The 16,258-nt window shown below is 37.2% G+C and overlaps 1 protein-coding gene across 3 annotated transcripts in view; it reads right to left on the bottom strand.

Moving 5' to 3' along the window:
- AOAH (acyloxyacyl hydrolase (neutrophil)) overlaps positions 1-16,258 on the bottom strand; it is a 221,139-nt gene that overhangs the window by 180,626 nt on the left and 24,255 nt on the right. For 2 of the 3 annotated variants that reach the window (XM_011972914.1, XM_011972918.1), the window contains exon 2: positions 648-743. The exons of the other annotated variant lie outside the window; for it this stretch is intronic. In XM_011972914.1, the coding sequence (XP_011828304.1) occupies positions 648-743 (96 nt within the window). The remainder of the gene's footprint in view (positions 1-647; positions 744-16,258) is intronic. 3 annotated transcript variants of the gene reach the window in all.

Here is a 16,258-nt window from a genome sequence, read left to right as displayed (position 1 = left end):
AAAAATTTGACTCTCAAAAAAGTTTATTCATTATGACTGTTTGAGTAACAGTATTCTATAATGGAAATATGATTAATATTTTATTTCTACTAATACTGAAAAACAAATATGCAATTTGCTTGAACTCAATCAATTTCTTCCTTTGGTGGGTGTATAAGGTACTTTATTGAGATCCAATTTAAATTAATGAAATGTTCTAGATTATTTTCCCATTTGAAATTTTGAGATCAGTTGTTCTCCCAACCCAAAGCTCTGTGTTGGTAGGGCTAGGTGTACATCTTGGAATGTTAATGTTGGTCATGTTAACATAAAATTATTTATTCATTATTTTGACTTCTTAGTACTTAAGGCAATGATCAGTAGGTAAGCAAATTATTAGTAATGTGGCAGCCATTCAACAGTTTATTCCCTAAGGGTCCACAGCAATTTCATTGTGCCATGATGGAAAAGGAATGTCAGGGAGAAGTTGTCTAGATCATTTTGTTTGTTTGTTTTAATTTCTATGAGCTCCATAAGAATATCAACCTACAGAAATAGCATAATCAGATTCTTCTCTGTCAGCATGGGCAGGAAGTAAAGGCAGTCATGATGACACAGGAGTGAGAGGACAAGCAGACCCCCAGCAGCATGACCCGTCCCATATTTACCAGGCAGGTAGCTGCAAAGTCTCTCCATCGAGGCCTGGACCGTCGAGTTGTGAACTTGAGCGAGCTGTTCAATCACAGACACCACCAGCACACACCCTGCCAGGGAGGACAAGAACATGTCATTGGTGTCCTACAGAAAACTGAACTGGAGAGACAGGAGAAAGAAAGGGTGTGTGTGTGTGTGTGTGTGTGTGTGTGTGTGTCCTTAAGAAGGCCAACCTTTCCAAAACAGAGAAAGTGATGATGTTTACATGAGCTAGTGCAAGGAAAACAGCCCACATGGAGCAGAAGTTCAACAGATATTAGCTTCTCTCTTCCCCCACTTTCTCTCCTTTCTGCAGTAGATGGCTGCAGAATAGGATCATTCCCATCCTACACATTCGCTTGGCAGGAGGGGAATCCAGGATACAATTTTTAATTTTGGAAAAGCAATGGAAATTGCCTAGCATTTGAAGTCGAAAGATCTGGGATTGAGTCCTGACTTAGTAATCTTGAACTCACCATGTGGCCTTTCTGAACCTGGTTTCCTCCTTGCAAAGCAGGTAATATGTTTCCCATAGGGCTGCTGTGATGGTTAAATGAGATAAAAGTGAGACTGAGTGTGTCTTTGAAATCATAACACATTGTAAAATATTATTTTAGCTCACAGCTACAAAGCATACTACTTGAAAGCATGCATGAACATGGTAAGTGTCTAGATGGACAATTGTATTAAGTTAGGAATATATTCCTTCTGTTACTTTGATATGTGGTAAGTGTGAATGCCTAGAGCTCTTAGGCTGACATTCCTAGAAGATTCTATCACTTGCCTTAATTTTCTGAGCAGCAGGGGAAAGCCAAACCTTTTTTCCAGAGAAAAGGGACTCTTTTTTTTCCTTATAAACAAGTGGTTGGTCAAAGATCAATCAGTATGTGAGAAGAAATTGTTAGATTCCATTGCAGTAAGAAGAATGGACACTTGCTGGCAGAGGTTCATTTCTAAGGAGGCAAAGGAAGGTTTATGTCCTACAAAAGATGTTCCAGGGAGCCTGGGCCAGCAGTAGGCTCATGATTGTCCCTCTGTGCAAGGAGCTACAGACCCACATTTACACACATGGTATCAGTTAAACCAAATTCCCAGCAGGACTCCTTGAGGGAAGGTGGCTGATAATGGATATGAACAATAAAATTGGGCATTTCTATACATAAAGAAGTAAAATCTTCTATAAAATGAGAGATTGCTGATGAAGAAATGAAAGACTTCTACTTTCTAGATGCTGCAATGTCTGATGGTGTTTTGGCCTCGATGTTCTGTCCCCTGTCTCTGGACAGAGAGAAAGGTTCACCACATCTGCAACAGTGAAATCTGGATTACCACGGTCTTCCTGGGCTCTGAGAGTACCTACTTGAGGATGCATTGATCACCATTAACTATCAAGGTTGATTGGTTGTGTTTCTAACCTAATGCATGGCACTTGAGGATTTCCTTACATTGTAATTAATTTAGTAGCTGATGCTTATCAGCACTTTATGGTCTTGCGCTTTCATATATATTTGTTTTATTTAAAAAATAACTTTTCAAAAAATATAAACACAATGCAAACTTATTTTTAAAATTTTACAAAATACAGAACAGTATAAGAAAAGATAATAAACATCACTCAACCCACCCAGAGATAACCAATTTCACTTTTATTATGAATATATCCAATGCATTTAATACAAGTAAATATTTTTGGCATTAATAATGTACTTTTACACCCTGGTTTATGTCTCTGATAATCACCTATTAAGATGGGTGAAAGGTGGAGCTAAATAAATTTTAACAACTACAACTAAAAAATAATGATAAGTAATTATATTGCTATGTGATAAGAGGATGCAGTATGGTGCAGTTGAAAAGAGAGAGGCTTTGACATAAACTTGAGCCACTTACAAATGGTGTGACTTTGAACAAGGTACCCACCTTTCTGAAACTTTATTTCTGAGAGTTTAGAATTAGACCATATGTTCCTTGAGGGCAGGAATGGGGTCTTATCATCTCTAACTCTAAGTTCCTGGCACTGTGCCTGGGTCGGAGAATAAAGGCAAGAGACTTTAAGTTTTTTTTATATATATATATATAAAATATGTAATATAATATATATATTACATATGTAATACAATATAATATATATACACACACACACACATATGTATGTGTATACAGATATATATGAGATGAGGTCTTGCTGTGTTGGCCAGGCTGGTCTCAAACTCCTGGCCTCAAGCGAAGAGCCACATGAGTTGCATTACAGTGGTTGGTTGCTGGGGGCTCCCTAGCAAAGGGCTAATGGATGCACCTTCAGTTGCTTCCCAGTTCAGTCATCTCACCCAAGTTACTTCCTCTCTGTTCCAGTCTCCACTTGTGGACATGGCTCCACTCCTCATTCTGGCATGAAACAGCCAGTGCCCTCTCTAGGGCCAAACAGCAGCTTCTGTAGCATGTGGTCATGATGTGCTGCTGCTCACAATCAAGGAAGAATGGAGACTGGGTTGTATGTTAGTCTGTTCACGCAGCTATAACAAAATACCTGAGACTGTGTAATTTCTAATAATAGAAATTCATTTCTCACAGTTTTGGAGGCTGGGAAATTTAAAATCAAGGCACCAGCTGATTTGGTGTCTGGTGAGGGCTTGCTGTCTCCTTCATAGATGGCACCTCCTGCTGCACCCTCAAGTGGTTGAAGGGGCAGAAATGCTGGAGCACTGTGTCCTCCCATGGCTTTGATGGGTTCCAGATGAATAAAATATGGTCTTTGTTCACAGGAAGCTCACAATGAATTTCCAAAAATCACATGAACTGGATGGTAAATACCAGTCAAAAGCTACGGGAGATGTGATTTTGGAGAGACTATAACAGGTAGGAGAAAAGCAGGTGAGAGAAGAGGCACTCCCAAGAGAGAAACAAGACTTGGTGGCCTGAAACATCCCGGTATATTTCTCCATATATTTCTTACTTCAATTAGCAGTAACTTTTCTTTTTCATTAATACCTAAAATAATATTCTTGCAATCAATGGCATAATAGACTTGATGAGATGCAAGAATTCAAAACCAACAATAGTTTGGTGCAGCAGGAATAGTGGGTGACCGTAGGGCATAAAGTGACCTTTCCTTGGAGTCTGTCCTTGAGGAGTCTCCATTCCTATGACCCCAGTGATCATAAACCTTGGATGCTGTTTCCTCTCCCTGAAAATTCAACTCCATCATTAGCATTTGTTTTAATCCATGGCTTAGAAGGATAAATGCAAGGCGAATGGGGCAGCTTGAAACCAACCTGCTTCTTTGTACTTACACATGTGGGCTTTTCTTCTGAATTTTACTCAGAGAAATCCCATCAAGGACTCTTATGACAGTTGTGGCTTCTCAGAACTGCTGGCTAAAATTGGAAAATCATTAGCTAGATAAAAAGAAGCAAAAAAAAATATCTGTCTCTGAACACTGGGTGAGTCTTACCGCTCTCATCACTTTGCCCAGTGAAGAGTTATGATGATCAAAAGCACCCTGCAGAAAAGGCCATAATGGGGTTTGAAATCATGAACACCCAGGTTGGGCTGAGCTCTGATCTGGAGTCCTGCTCACTCAGCCATCTCCACCTGTCTCCAGTGGGCTCACCTCTCCTTCCAGTTGAATTGTTAATTTCAGGTGTGCAGTGAGATGTGTTCTGAATCCTTTAGCAGCAAAAATGGAGAAATGGACTTTTCTACAGTTTCTAATAAGAGGTTTCACTTCCTTGACAGGCTAACGAATGTTTTTCCTGGGAGAAATGCATGGGCAGAGTAATTCCTACCATTACAGACTATTCTCTGGCTTCTAATAAAAGGCCTGGCTCTGTTAAAGTGAATTTGTCTGAGTTGCTGTTCATTTAGGAAGTGAGGAGAGGGGGCGAGAGCGATGCATTTTGCTCAGTGGTCACCATCTGAAATCTCACATATGGAAAGTCTCTTCTCACCTGGTATCTGAAAATAATGAGTATAATAGAAACAGACACTCCTGGTAGCACAGGAAAAGAAGCAAATGGGCCCGAATAAAAACACCTGCCACAGGGATCATGTCTGGCCACATACCTCAGGTAGACTGCAGACTGGGCCAAGGAATCCTTTTGATGTGAAACAGACTCTTGAAACTCTAATTATAATCATATCTGTGCTGGCTGGAAATGAAGCCAACTGCAGAGAGCGGTCTATTAGATTTCCCATTTGTCTGAAACCCACACTTCGCTGAAAAGCCTTGAAAGCACCTGGCAGTTTTCAGAACCACAGTCAGCATGACTATACTTCCTTTTTGACCCCGAGTAGAAGCATGAATAATTCATCACATTGCTAGTGTGTGCCCTACGGTTTTCAAAATGTTTTTTGCATATATTATTATCTCATTCGAACTTCACAACTCATAGATGTAGGAATTATTACTCTTATTTTACAGATGAGCACATGGAGGCTGAGTGGGTAAGTACCTTGCCAAGTATACAGCTAGTAACAGGGGAAATTGGGACTTGAACACAATATTTGGTGAAAAGAAAACAAGAAAGAAAGGTGTAAAAATATTCACCTAAAATGTGTCTTACTGCTGGCCTTGTTTCCCTAAGATGCTAGTTACTCAGAGACCGTGGCACATAACTCTGGCGTGAATCTCACTGCATCCCACCCTTTCTTTCTTCTGCTTCCTCCTCTTAGAGTCTGGACATGGATAGAGAGAGGCAAAGGAGGAGAAAGAAAGAGAATGGAAAGGAGGAAAAGGATGGCTACCTAAGGTGCTCTGGTATAGTACAGAGTAGAAGAACTGGGCGTTTAGAGAGATCTGGGCTCAAATATTGCTTCTATTACTTATGAATTTGTGCATTTGGAAGGATTTTGGCACCCACGGAATGGAATAACAATGCCCCTTGTTTGGTATATTAGAAACAGCCACATAGTTTTTGCACTTCCTCCCATAAAGTGATGGTGTCTATATCCCAGCCCTTTGAATCTGGCCTTGTGACTTTCTTTGACCAGTATGTGAAGGAAGGGACAGTGTGTCAGATTGGAACTGAGTCCTCCAAAAGCTTTTCAACTTCCACTTTTGCCCTCTTTGACACTGCAGCTGTGAGCCTGAGTCAACCTGCTGGAAAGGCCCCATGATGGAAATCCGAGGTGCTTCAGCCAACAGATCACCCAGATCATTCCAGATCACCCTGCCGTTGCCATTTCATCATCTATCAGCTGAGTGCCGCTGCAGGAGTGAGCTCCAGGAGACCAACTGAAGAATTATCCAACTATGCCCACCTCACAGAATCTTGGGCTCATAAATGATGGTCGTGTAAGTGTGGGGTGGTTTGTAATACAGCAAAGGCTATCTGCACATCTGGCAAAAGTGTCGTGAGACTTACGTGATACAACACATAAAATGCACATGGTGCCTGGCACGGAGCAGGCATTTAACAAAAATTAGTTCATCTCCCATCTACTAAGGCCACCACAGGGAAGACACATCTTCTCCACGAACTCTTTAAAAAATAAAGGCACAGAAGCTCATCTTTGAAAAGTATGTTGCATTATCAACAACATTTTTACTTTCATCGGGTTGAATCTTCTTTTATTGCAGACAAACTAGTGTTTTCACTACATTTGAGTAGATTACACTCTGTGGCCTAACCTAACTACTACTTGAAACATTGTTTTTATGAGAAAATGCTCAGTGGGTTCAAAGCTGCCAACGTTGCCAGAACATTGTCAACCAGAGAGGCACTGTTTTGGGCAATTGGTGGAGAAAACAAAGGCTGAGGGCATTGATGAGTGAGCAGAGCCCAAGCAAGGCAGTGAGAAGAAATGAGCAGACTGTGTTAAGAGACGTAGGGTGACTGGTTTAGCTGATTTATAAATTTATTAAAAATGAATAATCAAAAAATGAGAGTGAGGATGTCAGGACACATTCGTCCTGTCATTCATTCAATATGTACTTTTCAGCAGCTACTATGTGCCCAAAAGCTTGAAGAGACACATGTGAATAAAAGAAGCCACAGACCAGTGGGGCAAACTGATATGCAAATAAACAATCTGAGAAACCCGTAAGTATTGTGATAGAGGGACCTGGTAGTGCTTTGGGGGCATGCTGGTGTAACCTTTCAGTGATAGCCTCTCAGAGGAGCTGAGTCTTAAGGGATAGAAGGAATTCATTCATCAGAAAAAGGAGAAAAAGTTTTCCATGTGTAGGAGTTTTTTAAGAATTGGAGGTAAGAAAGAGAAGATCTGGCCAAGACTAAAATTCAGAGTCAGTGAGAAAGGAAGAGTGAGAGAGGTAGGAAGGGGCTAGATTGTGAAGCACCTTGAAGGCCATACTACAGACTACAGGCTTTAAGAAGTAGAGTCTAGAGTGCAGACTGTGAACTAACGGTTTTCAGTGTTTGACTCTGTATCATCTAAAATAAACTTGAAAAACTATGAACTTACACATTTTAATGGACAACAAGAAATTATTAATGGATATCAATCTAGTTACAAAGGATATAAATTTGGACCGATTGTAAATATTACAGTGGAACAGTTAGAGTAACCTTCTATGTATATCCAAAGGTATCTAAATACTTTAGTGATTTCTATTTAGTCTCATCCACTTAAAAATATATGACCAAACTCTTATTTCACACTGATTAATTTTGCATTGGTAATTCCTCTTCTTGAATTGAAAAGCCCACCTCCTTGAATTCTTTTTCAACCACAGAATTTTATCCAAATGTAATGTGTTTTTATAGCTGAGATTATTTTTTGATCACACTATTGATCAATAAAGTATTAGTATTGATCTCAATACTAAAAACATGTATAAAACTTAAATAAAAATTTTAATTTCCTGTGATACTTCAAGTTTGGAGTCTGGATTGAGTTTTCTTTGTTAGTAAAATTAACTTCTCTAAACAATAGATTGCCAATCTGATAAACTATTATTAGATGATAGAGGTAAAATGTTATTGGAATTGCACCTCTTAATGACATTATTGAGGCTTTTTAATTGGTACCTATGTCTGTTGAGAAATACTACTTATTCATGTAAAGAGACAAGGTTCAGCATCACTTTTGTTCCTTTTTTTCATTGTTAAACATGTAAGTACTGAGAAACATGTTTACTTGAATAAATAGATCAGAATTGAAGGACTTTTGATATAGCAATGTCACAGAATTCTTTGAACTTCTTCTGAGGTAAATGCCAAACATGTTCGAGTAAACTATCATTGAAAATTATTTTAAATGATGTATAACCTGACAATTTCATTAAGTTCCCCTTCCATTTTATTGAAAGCAAAGAACTAGACGTTACCTGACTTATAAAAACATGTTAAATCAATCATCTTTTACTTTCTCATTTTTTTGTGGGGGGAATATGCAAAAAAATTTATAGCAGTTACTATTTTACTTAGCAAGATCCCGTGAAAGCCTAATACACTCAGGGCCCGGCATGGTGGCTTACACCTGTAATCCCAGCACTTTGGGAGGCTGAGGCGGGTGGATCACCTGATGTCAGGAGTTTGAGACCAGCCTGCTAAACATGGCAGAACTCTGTCCCTGTTAAAAATACAAAAAATTAGCCAGGTGTGGTGACATGCACCTGTAATCCCAGCTACTTGGGAGGCTGAGGCAGGAGAATCACTTGAACCCGGGAGGTGGAGATTGCAGTGAGCCGAGATTGCACTCCAGCCTGGGTGACAAGAGCAAAACTCCGTCTCAAAACAAACGAACAAACAAAAACCCAAAAAGCAAAAAACACTCAGAAATAATTGGATAATGAAAATATTGTCCTTTTCAATACACTTTTGTCTATACTACATTTTAAATAAAATTCCTTTACTTTAAGGTATGCTTTATATACATTTTTGTCAAATGTTGGAGCTGAGACTTCCTCCATTCAATTTATAAAAAATGTCCTCTGTATAAATTGAAATGACAAATCCATATTTTGTTATTAAAGAAATTAATCAATCGAATTTTTCTTTCAGAAGAATGTAACTTCATTTTTCAACTCACTTCAATATTTGCATTCTAAGACCAATAGTGAGACATATAAAGATATAGAGAATGAATGGATAGATGATAGGAAAATGAATGGATAAGTGGATGGATAGATTGATGGATGAATGGTTGCAAAGAGGATAGACAGATGATGCATGGAACGGATATGTAGGTAAATCGATAGGGAGAGAGGGGGAGAGAGAGAGAAAAAATAATAATTTTACACTCTGCCCAATATCATTCCGTCTTTATACACAAATCTACTTGCTAACGTGGAAAGTTTTCAGCTGATAACAAATGCTTACTACTGCCAAAATTTTCACAAATGTTTCGTTGACTGCCTAACTGTTCAAATTTAGAAATATAACAAAATAAAAGAATAAGATCCAAAGCCCACAAATGTATACCTGGATGATTTTGAAAGAAAATATATCAAAATATCAATAGTGATCATCAGGATTTGGGAATTGCAATTGATTTTATTCTTTAAAAGTACTCTTCTATATCCAAAATAATAAAACCAAGCGTTCTTTTATAATTAGAAAAAAGCAAATTCTATTTTATCAAACATAACCTATTAAATATGCTTTTTAATAGCTGCCTTCTACCTTAATACATTTTGGGAACATGAAATATGAAAATTTCTAGAATACCATTTTGTGTTTCAGGCTGTCTACTAGGCGTTTTTACAAATTCTATCTCATTTAATCTTCACCACATTCTCATGAGATTGCTTCTTTCCAGATTTCCTTAGAAATGTGAGGCCCAGAAAGGTTAAGCAATATACTTTAATCCTTTCAGATCAGCAGGAGCTAACCCATGATTCAAATTCAGAACTATTTTACTTTAAAATTTATGTTCTCCACACTACATATATTAAATATACGTAGTGCCACACTAGATATATTAAAACAGCATCCTTCCAAATTGAAAATTATCACTCATGTTAATTAAAACAATCATTGCTATACTAACGTCTATGGGATTTGCAAGTATTGCTTCCAAGTGTGTGGCTAATCTTTTGGTTTTCTAATGATGTTTTGCGGAGAGCAAAGGGTTTAAATTGGATAAAGTACAATTTAACAACTTCTCCTTTTGGACCGTGCTAAGAATCTTTGCCTCATCCAATGTCACGGAGATTTTCTTGTAGAAGTTGTTGTTGTTGTTGTTGTTGTTTCTTGTAGAAGTTGTTGTTGTTGTTGTTGTTGTTGTTTTTGAGATGGAATTTCGCTCTGTCACCCAGGCTGGAGAGCAGTCGCACAATCTCGGCTCACTGCAAGCCCCGCCTCGTGGGTTCACGTCATTCTCCTGCCTCAGCCTCCCAAGTAGATGGGACGACAGGCGCCCGCCACCATGCCTGGCTAATTTTTTTGTATTTTTAGTAGAGACGGAGTTTCACCAGGTTAGCCAAGATGGTCTCCATCTTCTGAGCTCGTGATTCCCCCGCCTCGGCCTCCAAAAGTGCTGGGATTACAGGCGTGAGCCACCGTGCCCGGCCTCTTTTAGAAGTTTTATGGTTTTAGCTCTCACCTTTAGGTCTATATTCTATTTTGAGTTCACAATTGTGTGTGATTTGAAATAAGTATCTAAATTCTCCCTCACCCTTTTTTTGCATATAGATATCCCATTATTCCATAACCGTTTGTTAAAAGACTACCCTCTTGCCTTTGAATTATCTGGGAAACTTGGTTGAAAATCAGTTGCCTGTAAATGTACCGGTTTATTTCTGGGCTTCCTATTTTGTATCATTTGTCTGTGTCTGTCCCCACACCAATACCACACTGTATCAGTTACTGTAATACTTAGAGTAAGTTTTGAAATCAGGTAGTGTAAATTCTCCAATAGCGTTCTTCAAAATTGTGGCTATTCTGGCTTCTTTTAATTTCTATGTAAATTTGAGAATCCGTTTTCCAATTTCTACAAAAAATCCTATTAGGATTTTGATTAGAATTGTGTTTAATCTATAGATCAATTTGGAGAGTGCTGCCATCTTAACACTATTGAATCTTCCAATCTATTGACATGACACATCTCTTCATTTCCATAAAGCCTTCTTTAATTTCTTTTAGCAATGTTTTGTAGTTTTCAGTGTAGAGTAATTGCATTTCTGCTGTTAAACTTATTCTTAAATATTTTTATTAATTGTGAGTAAGATTGTTTCTTAAGTTTAATTTTAAAAGTTTGGTGCTAATATAAATAAAAAATCAAGCAGGGCACATTGGCTCATGCCTGTAATCCTAGCACTTTGGGAGGCAGAGGCGGGTGGATCATGAGGTCAGGAGTTCAAGAGCAGCCTGGCCAACATGGTGAAACCCTGTCTCTACTAAAAATACAAAAATTAACTGGGCATGGTGGTGCATGCCTGTAATCCCAGCTATTCGGGAGACTGAGGCAGGAGAATTGCTTGAACCAAGACCGGGAGGTGGAGGTTGCAGTGAGCCGAGATCATGCCACTGTCTGTCTCTTATACACATCTAGAAATACAAAAATTAACTGGGCATGGTGGTGCATGCCTGTAATCCCAGCTATTCGGGAGACTGAGGCAGGAGAATTGCTTGAACCGAGACCGGGAGGTGGAGGTTGCAGTGAGCCGAGATCATGCCACTGTACTCCAGCCTGGACTACAGAGCGAGGCTATGTCTCCAAGAAAAATAAATAAATAAATAAATAAAAAATATATATATATATGAATTTTGTATATCAATTTTGAATCCTGCTAAACTCGCTTATCAGTTCTAGTAGTTTTTTTTGTGGATACCTTAGGATATTTCTATATTTAGGATTATGTTGTCTGAAAATACAGTTTTACTTACTCCTTTCCAATCTTCATGACTTTGTTATTTTTCTTTTTCTATTAAACTGAATAGAATCTTCAATACAATGTTGACTAGAAGTGGTGAGAATGGACATTTCTACCTTCCTCCTGATCTTAAGAGGTAAGCATTCAGTCTGCTATCATTAAATACAAAAAGTCAGAAGTACGGTTTTCATAGATGTCCTTTATCAGGTTGAGGAAGTCACCTTTTCTTTCATAATTTGTTGACAGATTTTAACATAAATGGGTGGCAATTTTTTTCAAATAATTTTCCTACTTCTATTGGGCTGACAGTGTAATTGTGGCCTCTATTATACTAATTTGGTGCATTCCATTTATTGCTTTTCAGATGTTAAACAAGCATGCATTCTTAGGATAAACTCTACTTGGTCATGGTATATTACTCATTTTACATGTTGCTGGATTCAGTTTGTTAATATTTTGTTAAGGGTTTTTGCATCTGTTTGTAAAATTCTGTTATTTTCTTTCCTTATGATGTCTTTGTCTGGATTTACATGACAGAAAAACATAAAATGAAGTGAAATGCATTTCTTCCTCCTCTATTTTATGAAAGAAATTGTGTTGGATTGCATTATTTCTACTTTAAGTACCTTGTAGAGTTTACTAGTGAAGCCATCTAGGCTTGGGATTTTCTGTACCTGGTTGAATAGTGTCCTAAAATTCATGCCCTTCCTGGGACTTCAGAATGTACTTTATATAAAATAACGTTCTTGCAGATGTATTAGTTAAGATGAAGTAATACTAGGATAGAGTGGTCCTTAATCCAAAATGACCAGTGTTCTTCTAAGAAAAGAGAACCACACGCAGAGAGAAGAATGCCACGTGAAGACAGACACACAGAGGGAAAATGGCCAGGGGATGATGTGGGCAGGACTGGAGTTATGCAGCTGTAAGCCAAGGAATGTGAAGGATTGTTGGTAACCATGAGAGGCTAGGAGAAAGAGGTGGACACCTAAGTGCAAACTTCTAGCCTTCAGAATTGTATAAGAGGATAAGTTTTTGTTATTTTCAGCCACCTAATTTATGGTAATGTTTTTATAGCATCCCTAGGAAACAGATACAATTTCTAATTATGAATTCCATTTCTTTACTTGGTATAGGTCTATACGCATTTCCTATTTTTTCTTAAATCATGTCTCCTTTCAGAATTTGTGTATTTTATCTAAACTCTCCCTCTATCTTCTTGGCACAAAATTGTTTACGATCTTCCCTTATGATCCTTTTAATTTCCTTTGGGTCTACAATGATGTCCCCTCTTGTTTTATTCTTGATTTTGATGATAGCTTTATCTCTCCTTTTTAAATGATCTAGCTAAAGGTTTATCAGTCTTACTGATCATTTCAAAAGGACTATATTTTGGTTTCATCGATTCTCTCTATTGCATTCCTGTTTTTATTTTATCATTTTCTGCTCTGATCTTTATTATTATTTCCTTCCTTCTCTCAGTTTGGCTTTTGATTCTTCATTTTCTGGCTTCTTGGGGTGGAAACTTACATTATTAATTTTAGATTTTTCTTTTTAATATAAGCGTTTAAAGTTATAAATTTTTCCATAAGCACTGCTTTAGCTGCATTCAATAGATTTTAATATACTATGTTTTCATTTTCACTTAGGCCAAACTATTTTCTAATTTTCAAATAATTTTACTATTTTTATTGATACTCAATAGATATACATATTTTCATGGCACCCGTGATTATTAATACAATCATATAATGTTTAAAGATTAAATCAGTGTAATTGGGATATCTATCATCCTAAAAATTTGTCATTTCTTTATGCTAGAAACATTTGAATCATTCTCTTCTAACTATTTTGAAATGCACAAGAGGTTATTGTAAACACTAGTCACTGTACTAATCTATTGAACACGGGATATTATTTCTTCTATCTAGGTATGTATTTGTACCCATTAATCAACCTCTCGGGAGGCGGAGCTTGCAGTGAGCCGAGATCGCGCCACTGCACTCCAGCCTGGCGACATAGTGAGACTCTCCATCTCAAAAAAAAAAAAAAAAAAAAAAAAAATTGCTAATTACTTTATTGCATAACACATGGTCAGTCCTGGAGAATGGTCCATGAATGCTTGGTTGTCATTGAATGGAGTGTTCTGTAGATGTTACGTAGGTGAAGTTAGTTGGGTTATTCAAGTCTTCTATATCTTTACATTCTTTTTGTTTAATTCTATAGATTAAGAAGAGAGGAGTGTTGAAATTTTCAACTCTATGGTTGCATTGTCTGTTTTTCTTTTCAAATCTTTCAGTATTTGGGGGCTTTTAAATTAAGTTCATATACATAATTAATATTGACAATTATATATAAATATAATTATTATTTTTTTCTTGATATTATAGCCCCTTTTTCATTATGAAATATACCTTTTTGTTTTGGGGATTATTCTACATCTTAAAGTGCATTTTTCTGGTACTAATATATATATCCCTATTCTCTTACAGTTACTGTTTTTATGTGTTTTTCCATCCTTTTATTTTCAACCTGTTGTGTGTTTGAGTCTAAAAGTTGTCTCTAGCAGACAGAGTATACTTAGATGTTACCTTTTAAAATCTAGTCTAATCATCTTGTCCTTCGATTGAAGTGTGCAGTTCATTCACATATAATGTCATTTTCATATGGCAGCTATTTCTGGACATCTTGGGTTGCTTTTTTGCTCTTCTTTCCTTGTTTACTATCTTTTTTGTGGGAAGCAAGTCTTTTTTGCACTATTTTACTTCTTTTTGTAACTTTTTTAAGTAACTTCTTATTTAGATGTTCATATTTCCAGTGGTTACTGAGATTACAGTATGCATCTTTACCTTATCATAATGTATTTTAAGTTAGTACTGATTTAATTGTGGTAAGATTTCACAATTTTGCTCTAATATTGCTCCATCCTCACCTTGTATTTGGGCTATTTTTGTCATACATTTTGTATCTATAAGAGTTATAAATGCAACAATACAGTTTTATAATTATTGCTTTAAACAAATTTTTATTTTGAAGTAAGAGAAGTGTTTGCGTGCATGTGCATATACATATATACTATTATTTTATATTTCTCTACATATTTACATTCCTAGTGCTTTTCATTCCTTCCTGTGAATGCAAGTTACCATGTGGTGTTATTTTCTTTCTGTCTGAAGGGCTTATTTTTTTTTTTTTTTTTACCATTTCTTGCATGGCATGTCTGCCGGCAATGAGTCTTCTCAGTTTGGTTTATCTGGGAATGTGTTTATTTCACCTTCATTTTTGAATAACATTTTAACTGGATTCAGAACTCTTGGTTGATAACTTCTTCTTCCTCTCAGCATTTTAAGTAGGGTATATATTGGAGATATTCAGCTCCAGACCACCACAATAAAGCAAATATCTCAATAGTCACATGAAATTTTGGTTTCCTAGTGCCTATAAGAGTTATGTTTATACCATACTGTAGTCTATTAAATGTGTGCTAGCATTATGTCTTAAAAACAATGTACATATCTTAATTTTAAAAAGACTTTACCAGTAACAATTGTTAGAGATCATCCGAGCCTTCAGCAAGTCATAATCTTTTTGCAGGTGGTGGGTCTTGCCTTGATGTTGATGGTTGTTGACTGATCAGGGTGGTGGTTGCTGAAGGTTGGGTTGGCTGTGGCAATTTCTTAAAATGAGACAATGAAGTTTGCCACATTGATTGACTTTCCCTTTCATGGAAGATTTATCTGTAGGAGGCAATGCTGTTTGATAGCATTTACCCACAATAGAACTTTTCAAAATTGGAGTCAGTCTTCTAAAACCCTGCTGCTGCTTTATCAACTAAGTTTATGAAACATTCTAAATCCTTTGTCATCATTTCAGCAATGTTCACAGCTTCTTCAGAGTAGATTTCACTTCAAGAAACCTCTTTATTTGTTCGGCCATAAGAAGCAACTCTTCATCCATTCAGATTTTATCATGAGATTGCAGCAATTCAGTCACATCTTCAGACTTCACTTCTAATTCGAGTTCTCTTGCCATTTATATCACATCTGCAGTTTCGTTGCTGAAGTCTTAAACCCCTCAAAATCATTCTTGAGGGTTGGAATCAACATTTGCCAAACTCCTCTTAATGCTGATATTTTGATCTCCTCCCATGAATGTTCTTCATGGCATCTACAATTGTAAGTCCTTTCCAGAAGGTTTTCAATTTACTTTTCCCAGATTCATCAGAGGAATAAGTGCCTATGGCAGCTATAACCTCATGTAATGTATTATTTTTTCTTTTTTTAAATTATACTTTAAGTTCTGGGATACATATGCAGAACGTGCAGGTTTGCTACATAGGTATACATGTGCCATGGTGATTTGCTGCACCCATCAACCCGTCATCTACATTCGGTATTTCTCCTAATTCTATCCCTCCCCTTGCCCCCCACCCCCCTACAGGCCCTGGTGTATGATGTTCCTTTCCCTGTGCCCATGTGTTCTCAATGTTCAACTCCCACTTATGAGTGAGAACATGCGGTGTTTGGTTTCCTTTTCCTGTGTTAGTTTGCTGAGAATGAGGGTTTCCAGCTTCATCCATGTCCCTGCAAAGGACATGAATTCATTGGTTCCAAGTCTTTGCTATTGTGAATAGTGCTGCAGTAAACATACTTGTGCATGTGTCTTTATAGTAGCATGATTTATAATCCTTTGGGTACATACCCAGTAATGGGATTGCTGGGTCAAATGGTATTTCTAGTTCTAGATCCTTGAGGAATCACCACACTGTCTTCCACAATGGTTGAACTAATTTACACTCCCACCAACAGC

The sequence above is a fragment of the Mandrillus leucophaeus genome, unplaced genomic scaffold (genome assembly GCF_000951045.1).
Source record: "Mandrillus leucophaeus isolate KB7577 unplaced genomic scaffold, Mleu.le_1.0 Scaffold100, whole genome shotgun sequence".
NCBI lineage: Eukaryota > Metazoa > Chordata > Mammalia > Primates > Cercopithecidae > Mandrillus > Mandrillus leucophaeus.
This window is presented reverse-complemented; position numbering and strand designations above follow the sequence as displayed.